The following is an 18,008-nucleotide window of genomic DNA, read 5'->3' as shown; positions in this document are numbered from 1 at the left end:
GCTTGAGATTACGAAGTAGCAAAGAAAGTCTCGCCTCTATGGGCAGCTTCCTGCGAGCGAGCGAGCCGAGCGCACGGCGCTGTCCGCGGGCGCAGAGCCTGCCCTGCCTCCCGGCCACCCCAGGCGGGAACGGGCGCCGGGGCACGCGGCGGCGCCACGAGGGACTGGGATGGGTTCCTAGGGGCCCTAGCGCCAGCGCTCCCCAGCCCGCGCCCCGGCTTACCCCAGCGTGTTGATGAAGCCGTTGACCGAGCCCTCCGCGTACAGGGACACGATGTCCCCTATGTAGAGGAAGCTGGACATTTTATCGGACATGCTGCTTCATGCTCCGAAGAATACGTCCCTCCTCTTCTCTGCGCCCTCGCCGCCCTCTCCGGGGAGCCGCCGCGGCAGAGGAACGGAGCGCCCGCCTGTAGCGCCCAGAGCGGCGGCGGCGGGCACGGCCCGAGGGATCAAGTGTCAGGCTCAGCCCTGCCCCGCGCCTGGGGAGCCGCCAGGAGCGGCGCTGCAGCTCCGGACACCCCGCGACGTGCGCCGCCCGGACGCCCGGAGAGCCGCAGCCGCCGCCGCCTCCCCGGCAAGTTTCCTGTTCCTTTTAGAAGTTTTCTCTCCAACACCTTTTGCTCCTCCTCCTCCCTCCTCCGCCCCCTCCTCCACCTACCCTCCCCGCTCCGCGCCCAGCCGCAGCGGTCCCCGCAGCCCGGCCAGAGATGGTGCTTGCAGAGCCCCTCGGTTCCTTCGGGGGAATTTTTGCACCAGGTGGTGGTGCCCATTGGGCGAAGGGGAGGAGAGGAACCGGGGGACGAGAGGGCGGAGGCCAATCAGGCGGCGGCGGCCTGGGGCGGAGCCGGGCCGGGGCGGGGCGACCAGGGTAAGGGGGTGGGGCCCGGCCACCCGGGAAGCAGTGGCGCGAGCTGACCGAACGCGGGGGTGGCGCTGGAGGGGCGGCGGGATCCCCGAACCGGGAAGCGGTCGCCGGAGAGCCGCCCAGGAGAGGCTAGACTTGGGGTGCGACAGTTCCCGCCTGGGAAAGCGAAGGATGGCGGGGCCGAGACCCAGTCCCTTGTCTTAAAGGGGGCGGGGAGGATTGAGAATTGGAGCTGGGGCGCGCGCGCGGGACCGGAGCGGAGTGAGCCGGCGATACCCGTGGAGATGAAAAGGAGGAGCCGGAGCGGCGTGGGTGCGTGGGGTGGATAATTTGCTGACACAGGGAGAGGAAGGAAGGTGTTGAAGCAAAGGAAAAAGTAGAACATTTTTTAAAATACACAATAAAGAAAGAAAATAAAAAGGAGAAGGAGGGGGAAGGGAGGGAAGGGGGGGAGGTCTGTCTCTATTTGGACTATGTAGTTTAGGTTTTGTCTCGAGTATAGGGCGTTAGTGAAACTTGACCCGACAGCAGATGTCCAGGTGGACATGAGGTAAAAGTCACTTGGCCGGGCCAGCAATTTTTTTAGCCAACCATAGGCGGTGAACCTTCTCTTAAGCCTCCTGGTCTCTTAATCCCGCGCCCCCTGCTCTTAACCCGGAGCCCAGGTTTAACTTTCTACTTCCGGAAGCCCAATGTCACAGTCTCATTGACCGTCTTGGTTTGTTTACTTTTAAAGCTTCTGACTCTTAAAGCTCCAACGGTCATAAATGAAACTGGCAGCGGGACACGTTTCCACACCTTCCCCGTTGCTTTTGTAACCCTCATCATTTTACAAGACTTTTGTCCTACCCTTCCGGAAGACCTGGAGAAGGCAGGCTTGGACAGCAGTTATGACACTAGCCACCCAAAGAATTGTGAACTAAGTAATCCCCCTAGGGCAACGTTTGCTGAAAGGTGGAGGAACCCAGGGCGTGCACAGAGGTGTGTGCCAAATTGTGCAACTGACCAAAATGTAAATTTACAGTTCGAGGCTGTCTTACAGTTTGAAGATGGTTTGGGTTGAGACTTATAATCATATAATGGAATAGGAAAGAATAAGCTTAATGTTCAGACACCTGTGTTTAGAAAGCCTGCAGGATAGAGGAGAATAAAGTGTTAGACCCAGAATCCAGGAAATTCCAGCACAAAGCCTGAATGTACTGAGATAAACTGGACCCAGTCATTGTCCTACCATGCAGCTGACAGATCTCTCTTTACTTCTGGGTTCTCCTTTGGAAATGGTTACTTAGCAACTTAGAAATGCCTGTTACATGATACAAGCCCTCTTCTGTCTACATGATACATGATATTACTGTTGGGAGCCTCCAAGACATTGGACGAGCTATTTAAAAGCTTGAGATGGAGCGTGATGAAGACCCTGAAAATGGAGGTTTCTGTTTATCCAAGAGATCTATGGATTACATTCTATGGTTTCCCATGTTGCACAGTCCTGTACCATACATCCAAAGGGATGCTCCACAATTATTAGCCAAAGTCATGAATGTTTTTCTTTGTTTCCTCTAGGTACAAACTATCAGTGAACAAGACATTACAAAACAAGTGGGTGATTGTTTATGCTAATGAACAGGTACAAACTTCAAACCACATACCCAAGACCAATGGGTTTCTTCCTCCTCACCCCGTCCTCACAAGTCATCACCCACTGAGGTGTCCTATATAGTCTGAGGCCTGGATCTGGTCACACTGCTGCATTAACATGGCAAAGATAGTCAGCCAACCACCAAAGGTTTAAGCTCTCCTTCCATGGCAGCCAAGCCTCCTTAAAAGAGTCTTCCCAGCCTTACCTATTCTGGCAACTCTGCCTTTATTTGCTCAGCTCAGAAACCTTGGAATCGTTTTTTGTTTGTTTGTTTGTTTTTGCAGTATGCGGGCCTCTCACTGTCGTGGCCTCTCCCATTGCGGAGCACAGGCTCCGGACGCGCAGGCTCAGCGGCCATGGCTCACGGGCCCAGCCGTTCTGGCATGTGGGATCTTCCCGGACCGGGGCACGAACCCGTATCCCCTGCATCGGCAGGCGGACTCTTAACCACTGCGCCACCAGGGAAGCCCTTGGAATCGTTTCTGACTCCTCTCTCACACCCCACATTCAGTCCGTCAGCAAATCCTGTCAGCTCTACCTTCACAGTATAAACAACATCCTACCACCCTGGTCCATGCTTCCATCATCTCTCTCCTGGGTCGTAACAGACTCCTCACTGATCTCCCCACTTCCACCTTTGCACCTTTATGATCTATTCTCAACCAAGAAGCGAGACATTTGCTGTTAAAATAGAAGTTAGATCAAGTCTCTGCTCAAAACACTGCAACGACTTCCCATCTCAGAATGAATTCTGAAGTCACTTCCATGGCCTGTATGGCCCTACTTAATGTGCCCCCTGAGCCGACGTATTGTAGTACGTCTGTGCAGGTACGCATGTGTGAGTGGCACTTACACGTTAGTGAGCAGTGAGCAGTACGCACCTGCACCACTGTTCTCAGAGCCCCCCACTGCCCCTCTGACTTCATCTCCTGCAACTGACTTGACCTTCTCATTCCAACCACCTTGGCCTCCTTGCTCGCCCTCATATATGCCAAGCCTGCTCCCTGTTGAGGGCACTTAACTTACTGTTCCCTCTGCCGGGCATGTTCTTCCCATGTGTATCTGCAAGGCTCAGTCCCTCTCTTGCTTCAGATCTCTGCTCTGATGTCACCCTGTCATGAGGCCTTCCCTGACGACGCTATATAAAATACTGTCAGCCCCATTTGCTATCTCCCTACTCTATTTTTCTTTTTTTTTTAATAAATTTATTTATTTATTTATGTTTGGCTGCGTTGGGTCTTTGTTGCTGCACGCGGCTCTCTCTAGTTGCAGCGACTTGCGGAGCATGGGCTCTAGGCACGCGGGCTTGGGTAGTTGTGGCACGCGGGCTCAGTAGTTGTGCCTCGCGGGCTCTAGAGCACAGGCTAAATAGTTGCGGCACACAGGCTTAGTTGCTTCTCATCATGTGGGATCTTCCTGGACCAGGGATCGAACCCATGTTCCCTGCATTGGCAGGCAGATTCTTAACCACTGAGCCCCCAGGGAAGTCCCTCTATTTATTTTTCTTAGTTTTTTTTTTTTTATCATAGCATGTTATATATTTATTTGCTTATTTATTTGTCCTGTCTCCTCCCAGTAGAATATAGGTTCCATGATGGCAGAGAATTTGTGTGTTTTCATCACTGCTTTATTCCACTCTATAAAAGAGTTCTTGGCACTATCATGTGCCTATTAATAAATGTATGTTGAGTGAGTGGGGGGGAAAAAATCACCTAGTGCAACATCTTTGTGGAGTCTCAGGACCTCTGTGAAGCTTGCTCCCTCCAAGAGTAACCATATTTCAATTGGGATGCATGTTCACCCTAATCTCAGATCCCCAAACTTTCTTCATGTTCTATCATTATCTTCTCTCTGAAGCTAATCGTGGGACACAGACCTCCCCATTTACACCTAATCCTAATTCTAACTCACTCTACACTACCTGTCAATAAGTACCATTAACCCACTGTGATTTAGCTAAATCCCACATGAGAGGAGAATGAAGGAAAAGGGAGAGTCCTGAATTTACTGAGACTAAAGCTGCAATGACTGAGAAAACCTGAAGTTACTGAATTTATCCAGAACTGGCCAGGTTAAGTTTGCCATCAGTAGAGATGGGCACTTAAAACAGATTAAATTATCAAAAACTAGTTTGGCCTCACACCATGTACAAAAATTAACTCAAAATGGACCGAAGACCTAAATATAAAACTTTTATAAGAAAACATAGAGGTAAGTGTTCATAATATTGAATTTAGCAATGGTCTCTTAAATATGACACCAAAGCCATAAGCAACAAAAAAAAGATAGATAAATTTGACTTCACCAAAGTTTAAAACTTTTGTGCTTCAAAGGACACTATAAAAAAAGTGAAAATACAATATACAGAATGGGAGGGAATATTTGCAAATCATGTATCTGATAAGTAACTTGTATCTAGAATATTTTTGAAAAACTCTTACAACTCAACAATAAGAAGACAAATAACTTTTTAAATGAGTAAAGGATGTGAATAGTCATTTCTCCAAAGAAGATATACAAATGGCCAATAAGCACGCAAAAAGATGCTCAACATCATTAATCATCAAGGAAACACAAATTAATACAACAATGAGATTTCATTTCACATCCACTGGGATGGCTACAATAAAAATGACAGATAATAACAAGTGCTGACAAAGATATGGGAAAACTGGAACCCTCTACTGCTGGTAGAAATGTAAAATTGTACAACACTTTCGAAAAGAGTTTGGCAGTCCCTGAACAAGGTGAATGTAGACTTGCCATTTGACCCAGCAATTCCATCTCTTGTATATATCCAAGAGAAATGAAAACATATGTATACAGGAAAACTTGTACAAAAATGTTCATAGTAGCTTTATTCATAGTAGCCAATGTCCATCAACTGATGAATGGATAAATACATAGTGGAATATTACTTGGTCATAAAAAGGAATGAACTATTGATTCATGCTGCAGCATAGATGAACCTTGAAAACATTATACTAAGTAAAAGAAACCAGTCAGAAAAGATCACATATGATTCCATTCACATAAAATGTCCAGAATAGGCAAATCCATGTAGATAAAAAGTTAAGTAGTGGTTACCTAGGGCCTGTAGTGGGTAAGTAAAGGACACAGGGTTTCTTTTTGGGGTGATGAGAAAGTATTCTTCAAACTTACACCTCTGTTCAGCATATACTTCCCTTTAACTTGACCTATGTGTTCTTGGTTCCACCTGACACCTACTTCAAGCAAGGGTAGCCTCATACCTAGCTGCCGAGAAGGGGGAAAGTGTGCTAGGTTACAACTAAAAAGAATTCAGGGACTTCCCTTGTGGTCCAGTGGTTAAGACTTCACCTTTCAATGCAGGGGATGCAGGTTCAATCCCTGGTCAGGGAACTAAGATCCCACATGCCTCTTGGCCAAAAAACCAAAACATAAAACAGAAGCAATATTGTAACGAGTTCAATAAAGACTTTTAAAATGGTCCAAGAAAAAAAAAAGAGAGAGACTTTTAAAAATAAATAAATAAAATTTTTTTAAAATAAAAAGAATTCAGTGAAGCTGTAGGTGGGGTAAAACACATTACTTAATTCCTCACTAATCGTCTGACTACACAAACTCAAAAATGTCCCATCTTCCAATGAAAATCACTTTTGTCATCATGTAGCATCAGCAACCTCGTAAGAATCCAGGCACAAAGTCTTAGAGTCACTCTTTATTCTTTCCTCTACCTATTTCTTTCTTTTATCTCAAGAATGTCTCCTCTTTACCTTCTCCACTATCCTTGCTCTGGTCTCCACCCTTCCAGTCTCCCCCACTCACCATCCTCAAAGCAAGCCAGAAGTCTCCTTACAAAGTTGATCTGATCAAAACTGTTCAGACTTACAATGACACCCCCCTGTTTGCAGAAGAAAGTTCAAAGTCTTTAACCTGCTAGTGTGAATATTAGATATTGTGAACATCAGTCCATCTAAATGGATTTCCACCACCATGTCCTAGCATTCCACACTGACTATGACCTGGTCTCCTCCTTTGATATCCATAGTTTCTACTCTTCCACTCCTCATATCCTCGTGGAAAGCCAGACTTCCCACATATAATCTGACAATTTTAGTCTCCATGCTTTTGAGTGTGATGGTCCCTCTGCCAGAAATTGCCCTTCCTCCTTTCCTTCTCCTGCTTCTACATGCCCAAGCTCCATTTCCCCAGTGAAGCTTCCCAGATACTGCCAGGGCAAAGTTCTCCTTCCTACTGAATCCCCATCTCCATATTCATGGTGGAGAGTTCTGTGGATTTGCTCCCTAGCAAATATACCTTAGTCATTTATACGGCATGCTGTGAAATTTTGAACTAAAAAAAAATGCTGTGACTTGCCTGTAGGTTCAGGCTGGAAGAAGAGTAGATGATGATTATAGGGAAGAATGTAGAAGGACAATCTCATAGTCATCCTCAGCTGCTGTTGTGAGGTAGATCCCAGAGAGCCGTCCACTTTTCCCCCATGTCTAACAGCCTGAATGGGGTTAACTCCACCCCCCAACTCCGAGCATGGGTCCTCACTGGTCTAAACCAGGGCTTCTCAAACTTTAGTGTAAGAACCATCTTAAAACACAGCTCCCTGGGCCCCGTCCCATGAGATTTTTGACTTAGCAGGTCTAGAGTGGGGCTTACTAGCACTTCTGAAGGGGGTGGTTTTGTGTGGGCAAGGGTTGGGGGAGTCGGGGGTGAAACAGACCTTGGTTAGTGGGAACACTTTGCTGAGAAAATGACTTGTTTTTCATTTTTATTTCGAAATAATCTCAAACTTACAAAAAAAGTTACAAAAGAGTAACTTTTTACAAAGAGTACATCACTTTGACCCAAATTCATCAGTTTTTATAATTTGCTATGTTTGTTTCATCATTGAAACAAACACACACATACACACATAAAATTTATGTTTAGAACCATCTGACTATAGGTTGCATAATCATGCCCCTTTACCTAATACTTCATGTATTCCTAAGAACAAAGATATTCTCTTCTATATCCATAGTACAGCTATCCAGCTCGGAAAATTTAACATTGATCTAAAACTTTAATCTACTGTCCATATTCCAATTGTTGTCAATTGTCCAAATAGTATCCTTTATAGCATTTTTTTCCTCCAGGACAGAATCTCATCCAGGATCACATATGGCATTTAGTTGTCATATCTCTTCAGTCTCTTTTGATCTGTACCAATTCCTCAGCCATCCTTTGTCTTTAATGACATTGATGTTTTTGAAGAATCAAGCCATTTACTTATAGGATAGTCCTCAATTTGGGTTTGTCTTGCATTTCTTCATAAATAGATTAGGTTAAGCATTTCCAGCTAGAATAATACACAAGTGATGAACTGTACTTCCCCAGGTAACCTTGACTTCAGGCACACAGTGTCCAGCTGCCCCCTCATTTATGACATTAGCTTTGATCACTGTCAAAGTGTTGTCTAGTGGAGAAGAGTTTGGCAGTAATCCCAAACCCGCTGTCTTTTCAATGTTTGTTCCGCAGGAAACACTCTCTTAGCTTGAGAAAACTCCAGAAATGTAGGCCAATCTCAAAGCAGCAGCAAGTCTGATTTTCCTGCCAAAAATGGTGTCCAACCCATCTCCTGACCTTTAACCTCTCTGTTTCCAAAGCTGGAGTTTGACATCAGTCTACCATGTTTCCCTACCTGCCGGGGACAAATACCAAGCTCCCCCAGTGGTGCCTTCGAAGTTCTTCCCACTAAACTAGATATGAGAGCCAATCATCCCTTCCACACCCTCTCCCCTAACACACACACACACACACACACACACACACACACACACACACACACACACACACACACACGGGTCTGCCCATGCACTGGGGGTGTGGTAAGACTCACAACACAGCAGCAGCTCACTCCAAAGCACTTCAAAACCATCTCTCATCTCCAACAGCCCAACTCAAATGTTTCCCTTCATGATTTGCATCTATTCAATGCCTCCACTGAAACTCACAATCTAACATCCTATTAAAATATTCTTCGAATCTATCTGATAGTCACAAATCTTAGAGCTATTTACACTATCTGCTCTTAAATTACTCGAATATTTCAATTCTTGCTTACTTCAATTTGCAACGATTCTTCCCCAAATATAATTTCATGTTCTCAGCTAGATATCAGGACAGTATTCACCAATCATAACTATACCAGAATACTTAATACAAGCATCACATAGACCTGGTTTAAATTACTAACTCACTAATTTACCCTCTGCCAATCTTTATGCAAATATTCAACCTCTGATGCCTCATTTTCCTTATCTGTAAAATGAGGACAATAGTACCTACCTCCTAAGGGCCTTGTGAGATTTAAATTAGAAAACACACTTGAAGGGTTTGGCACGGTACCTGGCACAAAGTAAGTGCTCAATCATGTTAGCTATTTTTATGATTGTCATTATTTGAGAGAAAAGCAATATTAAAGGTCATAAGAAAACCAAGCATCAGAGATGTTGTGACCTGTGCAAGAAGACACATTAGTGACTGAGCCAGCACCAGACCCATCTCCAGAGTCTGAGTCGTAGCTCCTTCATTTACACTTCAGTCCCTTCAGTAAACAGTCATAAATGCCTGATAACCTCTTTCAGGGATATTGGAATTTTTTTAATTTCTGTAAAAGAAAGAAATCTAACTTTTAACAGGGAAATGTCAGGCATAATAAAGAAAAGAAAACAAGTTTTGAGACAAAAGAAACAAAAGTGGCTAAATTCCCAACCTGGTGCTGTAAAACCACCCCAAAGTGCCCCGTGGGAACGCTGCCTTCCACAAGCTGACAGTTTTTATCTCTTCACAGAAGGGGGCAGATAAAACCCACAGAGAAAACTGCCATCTAGCACCAGAGAAAGCCGTCAGGCTTGCGGTCCCTGGCATGGTAACAGGGAAGACGCAATGCAGAACTTTGACTATCCTTCACCTCTTACAGACTTCCGGTACCGTAAAACATGCAGCTGGGGCAGTTAAGGTCCTACAATGCAAACCAAGAGCAATTTCTCAATTTATAATTCCATTTCCCAGATCCCCGGGGATTTCTGGGTTGCTCTTAAAGGCTTACTTCAGGAATTTTAACCTTGTCTTAATGAATGGAAACAGACTACTAAGGCCAAACTCGTCAACTGGTAAATGCCAATGAGAATGAAAGATCTGGATCTGAGAACAAGTTTGGTAGAGGGGTAAGAGATGGAGGAAAGTAATATATACTAATAACATATATCTGAGTCTCTGTACTGAGCACTTTTCATATATTGATATTATCTGAGAACCTCCAGGAGGTAATTGATATTATCAATCCCATTTAACAGCGGAAGAAACTTGAGTCTTAGAGAGGTTAAGGAACATACCCAAGGTCACCCAAGTAATAAGATACATGGGCGAAAGGAAAAAATAGCACCATCACTCAGAAAAGGGCAAAAACAGGGAGAATAAACCCAACGAGAACTTCCTGAAGTCTTTCTTCTGACCTCTTGACCCTTCCTCAAATTCCCCTTGCTTTCCTCTCATTTGTGTACATGGTATGAATTTTTGTACAGTTGTCTCTCAGTATCTGTAGGGGATTGGTTCCCGGAGCCGCCTTGGATGCCAAAATCCCCCGAGCATATACAATGGTTGGTACAGTCGGCCCTCCCTATCCATGGGCTTTGCATCTGAGGATTCGACCAACACCCAGGCACTCACACATCCATGTAAAGTTGTACCATGTTGGCATACCATGGTTGGCTGAAAATTTTAGTTTAGTTCTAGGATATCACATGATATCTTAGGGTGAAAATAAATTCAGGGGAATATGTGGTTTTTCAATATAAAAACTCAAAAACGGAATTAATATTTAAAATTCTATGAGTAAGGGATTTCTTAGCTTAGAAATACATATGCATTAATATAAGAACATAAAGCAAAATATCAAGTAGATTTGATTCCTATAGCTATAAATTTTTATGTCAAAATTCTAATAAACAGAACTTAAAAGAAAACAACCAAATGGGTAAACCATGTGCAACAAATGTTATAGGCAAAGGGTTGGGTGTAAGCAAGAAATAGAAGTAATATAATAGTGAAATATCATTTAGCATATATCAGACTAGCAAAAAAATTTTTTTATTATAATAACCAATGCTGAGAGTGAAACAGCCAATCTCATATCTGTACAACCATTTTAAGCAACAATATGGATCTATGGAGTATATCCTAAGGAAAAATCCTATATATGAAAAATACTCAAAATTATGTTTGTCATAGTATTGATAATAATAATAAACACTGGAAACAAAGCAAATATTGAACAATAGCAAACTAATGATGTAGAAAGGAGTAGCTAACATGATATGTACCAATGATTCTTATTAAGACTATGTAATAATATATAAAAAGATTTATATCATGACTTAGAAGTAGGATAACAGTTCTGTAATGAGTTTGGTCACTACAATATCAGGGAAAAACAACATACTAGAAAAAAAAAGATTTGTATGATAAAACTATGGCTAATTTTCTCTACTTTCCTAATGTTTTAGAGAGTTTATATTATTTTTAAAATGACGAAAAACACAGCAATAAGTGACATTTGGTTTTAAATGGAAAAATTTCTAAAGAAGAAACTATGACAAAGATTTTTCAAAGTCTCAGTTGACACAGTAGAGTGAAAACAGAGCAGGAGAAATTGGAACCAACAGATTCAGTCATGCAGAAACATGCTTAGGAAACTGCCTTTTGATTCTGGTGTTTTAATTAATCTTTTCTTATTAATGCATATTTTTAAGAAGTATTTATCACAGTCTTTACAGTGAAATTACAAGCAGAGGACATACAGCTTCACAGCATTTCAGTAATTCAGTTTAGGCTGGCCCAGTGTCTCCTGGCATCTTTCAGAACATCTCAGTAGACAAAGATGCTAAGTGGAAATTCAAGAAGCCTGTAGAATTCGAATCCACCCTTCTTGGCAAAAAACAGATTTAAGACTGGAATGTAGTTCTCCATGACAACCTTATCAGTGTTTGGGATCTGGTTATTTCTGGGTACCATGTTCCAGGAAAGTGTTGCAACTAAACCTGTTACCATTTTTGCCTCGGGCTAAGCAAGGATTTGGCCATGCTCACCATTACAATCTCTGCTTATCAAACTGGAGCAGGCTTGGTATTGAATAAGCGTTGCAATAAGTGACATAAAAATATTGATAGAGAGATAAAATTCTAAACTCTTTTCAGTAAGAGATTTTGATGGATATTCAAATACATGGGCCAAAACTCAGCTCCCCAAAACTCTCCCAAATCAGATTGCATCTACTCTTAAGAATGCCTAAAGGCTCTTGTATAAATTGAATCCAGTATTTTTCCTATTGAAGTAGGTTTACACTAGAAAAAAATTTTCCTTCAAATACTGCAAGCATCACAGCTGCTTCACACAGACTTTCATTTCCCTGAATGGATGGACACCTGCCTCAGACGTCATTTCCTACCCATGTTTGTGTGGGACTAAGATAACACAACAACAGGTTTTGAATACGTGCTCACTTCCTTGTGGTCTGTCTTTTCATAGTAGAATTTCTGAGAGAAGGTGTAAATGGCAGTGGGTGGAACTAGAGGATGGGCAGGGAATGTGGTAGAACCTTTAAGAAAACTTGCTAGCAGCATCTTTCTGTTTGCTTCTGACGAACATGCAATTTCTTCATTCCCACAGCATTTGGAATACTCTCCCCTAGAGTCATTCCATAATGGTCCATGTCTCTGATATTAAGATTTCTTAACATATGCCATCTCCCCCAACATGGGCATACACAACACCATATAAAGTTGCACGATATTGGTTTTTTGGCAGCTACATTACAAATCTACATTAACTTTACTTTGCATCCTTAGAGTTTAAAAATCATTTGTTTTCAAAACAGAAATAGAGTCACAGATGTAGAAAACAAACTTATTGTTACCGGGGGGACAGGGGGGAGGGATAAATTGGGAGATTGGGATTGACATACACACACTACTATATATAAAATAGATAACTAATAAGGACCTACTGTATAGCACAGGGAACTCTACTCAATACTCTGTAATGACCTATATGGGAAGAGAATCTTAAAAAGAGTGGTTGTATGTACATGTATAATGGAATCACTTTGCTGTACAGCAGAAATTAACACAACATTATAAATCAACTATACCCCAATAATATAAATTTTTTTAAAAAGGGAAAAGAAATCATTTGTTTTTAGTCATTAGTATTTTCTTCCAGCTTAATGTTTGTCTAACTTTTTTTCACAGATTTTCTTACTGTCGGCGTATTCTTGGACCAAAAGCCAGGGATATGGAAAGAGAGGAGAGTGCTCATTCTGTCTGCTCTCACGACTGCTGCAACACAGCCCACCAAGCCACATGGCATCATACATCAGGCACTATTCATATTTATTCCTGATACAGCTTTTGACCTTTCCCAAGAATCCTGTTAAAGTTTGTGTCAGGTTAGATGCTTTCAGGTTGCTCCACTTCTGTATATCCATCCACTCCTTCCACTAACCTGATGGAAGTCTCAGCCTTCTTTTTTTTCCCAAACTGAGTCCTCCATGGCCAGGTCAATTTGCACACAGGCTTTGGAAACATAAAACTGTGTGTCATTCACCTGACAATGTTCTTATAAAGCAAATAGACATAAACGTTTTAAATGCTTTAAATGTAACAGTTTATTCAAAGTTAATGGGACATACTGGCAGTCATTTTACTCATTCAGCAAATATTCATAGAGCACCTACTGTGTGCCAGTACCTATGCTCCGTGGTAGTTATACAAGAGTGATAAGAAATTGTTTCTGCCCTCAAGGAGTCTGATCTAAATATCCTTTAGAAAATGCCAACTTATTTTCGTAAGTCATGTAAAATGGGATAGGCATTAAAGAAAAAAATTGATATTAAATATTTTATGAATTATACAGTCCAGTTCCATCTTGCTTGAAGATTGAGTTCTAAAATCAGAATTAATTTGAAAATTGAATAAAGTGAAAAAAAAATTACCCTTTAAGCATTTGAATCTCTTCAAGAACTGTCATGAGCTCACACTCCAAAGGTCCGATGCTGCTGAAACAGAGGAGAACAATTCCCCTCTCCTGCTATCCCCAGGAGCTACACAAAGCGAGAGGCAGCAAAATGTCCTCCACCACTAAAATTGTTATTTTCCTCTTTTTTTTCTGAACAAAATATTAAAGTCTAAATTAAATTTGGCTATATTTCAACATCACAATAAGGATTAAACTCCTGAATATGAAGTGTACAGCATGGGGGAATACCTTCAATAACTATGTAATATCTTTGTATGGTGACATATGGTAACTAGACTCATCATGGCGATCAGTTTGAAGTGTATAGAAATGTAGAATCACTATGTTGTGTAACAGAAACTAACATAGTTTTGTAAGTCAATTATATTTCAAAAACGAACACATTCATAGGAATAGAGATCAGAGTCGTGGCTACCAGAGGTGGGAGTGAGGTGTAGGGGGACTGGATGAAGGCAAACTTCCAGTTATGGGATAAATAAGTACCAGGGACGTAAAGTACAACATGATAAATATAACTAACACTGATGTATGTTATATATAAAAGTTGTTAAGAGAGTAATTTCTGAGCATTCTCAACACAACCACCACCAACTTTTTTTTCTATTTCTTTAATTTTGTGCCTATATGAGATGATGGATGTTCACTAAAGTTACTGTGATAATCACTTCATGATGAAGGTAAATCAAATCATTATGCTGTACACCTGAAATGTGTACAGTACTGTATGCCAATTATATCTCAATAAAACTGGAAGAAAAAAAGATTAAGCTCCTGAAATTTTTGGATGGACACTTTCCTCTGATAGGGATGTATTGTTGTGTATGTTATTAAGAAAGCATCTGGTGGGGAATGAGAATTTAGAAAACTGGTGCTCTGACGGGAAAAAAAAAAATGAAACCGTATACTGTCACCCATGAACAATAAGTATATAATGACACATATTAAAAAATTCCAAAAGAATACATATTAAAAAATTCCAAAATTTTATATTTATAAGATAATTATTATAAAGAGACTCTCAAGGATAAAAAAGGCAGTTTTGAGTGGTTTGTGTGATAAATGATGTGAAATATTTTCACATTAAAAATATATTAAAATATTAGCTCAATAAAGTTCATCCTCTGTGTGCATAGTATTTTCTTTTTTTTTCTGTTCTATTAATTTTTAAAAATTTTTACTGGAGTATAGTTGATTTACAATGTTGTGTTAGGTTCAGGTGTACAGCAAAGTAAATCAGTTACACATATACATATATCCACTCCTTTTTTAAGATTCTTTTCCCCTATAGGCCATTACAGAGTATTGAGTAGAGTTCCCTGTCCTTGTTGGTTATCTATTTTATATATAGTAGTGTGTATATGTCAGTCCCAATCTCCCAATTTATCCCTCCCCCCTCATCCCCTGGCAAGCATAAGATTATTTTCTACATCAGTGACTCTACTTCTGTTTTGTAAATAAGTTCATTTGTACCATTTTTTTAGACTCCACATATAAGTGATATCATATGATATTTGTCTTTCTGTGTCTGACTTACTTCACTCAGTATGACTATCTCTAGGTCCATCCAAGTTGCTGCAAAATGGCATTATTTTGTTCTTTTTTATGGCTGAGCAATATTCCATTGTATATATGTACCACTTCTTTATCCATTCCTCTGTTGATGGACAGTTAGATTGCTTCCACATCCTAGCTATTGTAAATAGCGCTGCAATGAGCATTGGGGTGCATGTATCTTTTCGGATTATGGTTTTCCCGGTGTATATGCCTAGGAGTGAGAATGCTGGGTCATATGGTAGTTCTATTATTAGTTTTTTAAGGTACCTCCATACTGTTCTCCATAGTGCTGTACCAATTTACATTCCCACCAACAGTGTAGGAGGGTTCCCTTTTCTCCATACCCTCTCCAGCATTTATTGTTTATAGATTTTTTGATGATGGCCATTCTGACCGGTGTGAGATGATACCTCATTGTAGTTTTGATTTGCATTTCTCTAATAATTAGTGATGTTGAGCATATTTTCATGTGCTTTTTGGCCATCTGTATGTCTTCTTTGGAGAAATGTCTATTTAGGTCTTCCACCCATTTTTGGATTGGGTTGTTTGGTTTTTTGATGTTGAGCTGCATGAGCTGTTTGTAGACTTTAGAGATTAATCCCTTGTCGGTTGCTTCATTTACAAATGTTTTCTCCCATTCTGAGGGTTGTCTTTTTGTCTTGTTTATGGTTTCCTTTGCTGTGCAAAAGCTTTTAAGTTTCATTAGGTCCCATTTGTTTGTTTTTATTTCCATTACTCTAGGAAGTGGATCAAAAAAGATCTTGCTGTGATTTATGTCAAAGAGTGTTCTATGTTTTCCTCTAAGAGTTTTATAGTGTCTGGACTTACATTTAGGTCTTTAATCCATTTTGAGTTTATTTTTGTGTATGATGTTAAAGAGTGTTCTAATTTCATTCTTTTACATGCAGCTGTCCCATAGTATTTTCTACTTATAAAAATCAAACAGATTCTATTATCTGTTTCCATAATTTATCCCAAATTGAAATATTCATAATGTTTTCTCTCTGTATGTGCGAATTTCTTATAATCAAGTATTATTTTGGTAGTATATCTTTAACAGCATAATGACACTTACAAATGTGTTTTATCAATTTGAAAGAAGACGAAACTAGGAATTTTTTAAAGTTACACAAAACATATGGAAAGAGAAGGAAAGGAAAGCAAAGGGAATGGAAGGAAAAGAAATGGAGAGGGTTGAAGGGCAGAGGAGGGGCGGAGAAGCAAAGGAACAATAAAGATAAATATCCCCCTACCCCTGCAATGCGATGCAGAACAAGGTAGACAGGCTGGGCCAGCAAGAGCCAGCCTTCCTAGAATCAGCTTACTTATTAGGATGCATCTATTCTCTGTTTGGATTTTAGAATGTCAGTGCCACAGACGCTTTCACTGAATGTTTTTCAAAGAATAAAAAGATGCATTTTGACTAAAATAATTGCCTCCCATGTGTAATAATTAAACGGCTAAACACTTACCAATATTGAGAATTTCTGATTTTGCTCTCAAGCTTTTTATTTCTTCTAGGATATAGCTTGTTCCCAAACAACTAATTTTAACAAAAAAATTTGCATATTAATTTTGATCAAAACTATAATATATTTTGGATTCATGTCACATTTGCAAAAATTGCAGTTGAGGGCACATAGCTGACTGCACTTAGGCCTTTTTTAGGTTCGTATGTATTAATGTGGAAAATAAAGACATGTTTGCAAAGCCAAAGCAAAGCAGGAAATTGTGGTAATCACAAATCAACAAATATCACATACCATCAGCTACCTATTACTCACTGGCAGTTTTCAATGAATCTGGACCAGCATCTCTCTGAAGGTCAGGAAGGACATCACAATCCCTCCTCAATAACATGGTCTGCTTATAAAATAGATTTAACTGTCTAAATATTAATATTTAATATGAATTCTCACAACAGAATTCTCTTGGCCTAACCATTCGTACAAGGACTGCTTAAAACGACTTTATCACAACATATATTTTAACAGTTTTAACAATTTTCAGAATTACTTCTGTATCTAGTTGAGCTATACTCAAATAGACACAGTGAACAAAAGGAGAAAATTTTTAAAAATTATGTCTGAAAATAGGGAAGGTATTTGTAAATGTGAAAAAACTGTGATGTATATTAATAGATTATCAGAACTTGTTTCTTTGGTAACATTTTTGGGAAAATAAGTTGCATTTTCTCTTTTTTTAATCACTCCCTCAAATTGTAATGAAAAGTACCAAATAGCTTCCAGGCACATACTTCGTTTGCCCACTTTTAGATTTTTCATCTTTATTCTGAGTTAGAGAAATTCTCAAATTGGATTTATTAACAGAAAATGCATCTATTCTCCATGTGGTATAATCCCAAAGACTGTATTATTAAATTTTATGTAATCTGAAGAAAATCACAATGTAAATTTGTGGAAATTGTGTAAGGATTCAATCTATATGCCTGGCATATATTTAACAAGTCACCATTAACCTTAAAATGAAAGTCCTCTTATTTCACTGTAACACTTGCATATTCCAGAAGAATAGGAAATTCCTTATTCATCAGTTTTTCAACATAGTTCATACTCCAAGGTGGATTATAGGAACAGAGGGTGTGCCTGAGAGAAGTGAAAGGAATCAATGACTGCGAACTTTATATCATTCAATCTGATCATGAGAAATGACTGAATCATCAATATTAATTAATCTTAATATCCCTAAGATAGCAATAATAAGGTGACTATTTCCATATATCTCTTTCAGTTAATATTTTTAAATTTCTTAAGATATTATAGGTGAAGGAGTTAAAACATTTGTGGGTGTTTCTGATGATGTTTACTAACAATGCAAAATGAGGCAGAGACCTAAAGCAATACTCTAGACAAT

The 18,008-nt window shown here is 40.3% G+C and overlaps 2 protein-coding genes across 5 annotated transcripts in view; one reads left to right on the top strand and one right to left on the bottom strand.

The window, feature by feature from the left end:
• ITPR2 (inositol 1,4,5-trisphosphate receptor type 2) overlaps nt 1-824 on the bottom strand; it is a 526,334-nt gene extending 525,510 nt beyond the window's left edge. For 3 of the 4 annotated variants that reach the window (XM_027129406.1, XM_027129405.1, XM_027129403.1), the window contains exon 1: nt 224-338. In XM_027129406.1, coding sequence (XP_026985207.1) covers nt 224-315 — 92 coding nt within the window. In that variant the 5' untranslated portion in view covers nt 316-338. Of the gene's footprint in view, nt 1-223 lie in introns of all 4 variants that reach the window. The other variant, XM_027129402.1, reaches the window with a different exon arrangement.
• LOC113632348 (atherin-like) lies at nt 314-13,404 on the top strand. Its single transcript, XM_027129407.1, has 3 exons — nt 314-577; nt 2,432-2,495; nt 12,794-13,404. Exons 1-2 carry the CDS (start codon nt 314-316, stop codon nt 2,486-2,488), a joined length of 321 nt encoding a protein of 106 aa, XP_026985208.1. The 3' UTR covers nt 2,489-2,495; nt 12,794-13,404.
• Nucleotides 13,405-18,008: the final 4,604 nt, after the last annotated feature.

Source organism: Aethalodelphis obliquidens, unplaced genomic scaffold, assembly GCF_003676395.1.
Source record: "Aethalodelphis obliquidens isolate GAN/ISIS:26980383/991018 unplaced genomic scaffold, ASM367639v1 scaffold36, whole genome shotgun sequence".
In the NCBI taxonomy this organism is placed as follows: domain Eukaryota; kingdom Metazoa; phylum Chordata; class Mammalia; order Artiodactyla; family Delphinidae; genus Aethalodelphis; species Aethalodelphis obliquidens.
The sequence above is the reverse complement of the archived record's forward strand: the minus strand, read 5'-3'. Positions and strand labels throughout refer to the sequence as shown.

Excerpts from the sequence above, each read along its gene's own strand:
- LOC113632348 (XM_027129407.1), top strand. The coding sequence starts at position 314 with ATGCTGCTTCATGCTCCGAAGAATACGTCCCTCCTCTTCTCTGCGCCC. Across the intron at positions 578-2,431 it reads CAGCCGCCGCCGCCTCCCCG|GTACAAACTATCAGTGAACA; the intron begins GCAAGTTTCCTG and ends TGTTTCCTCTAG.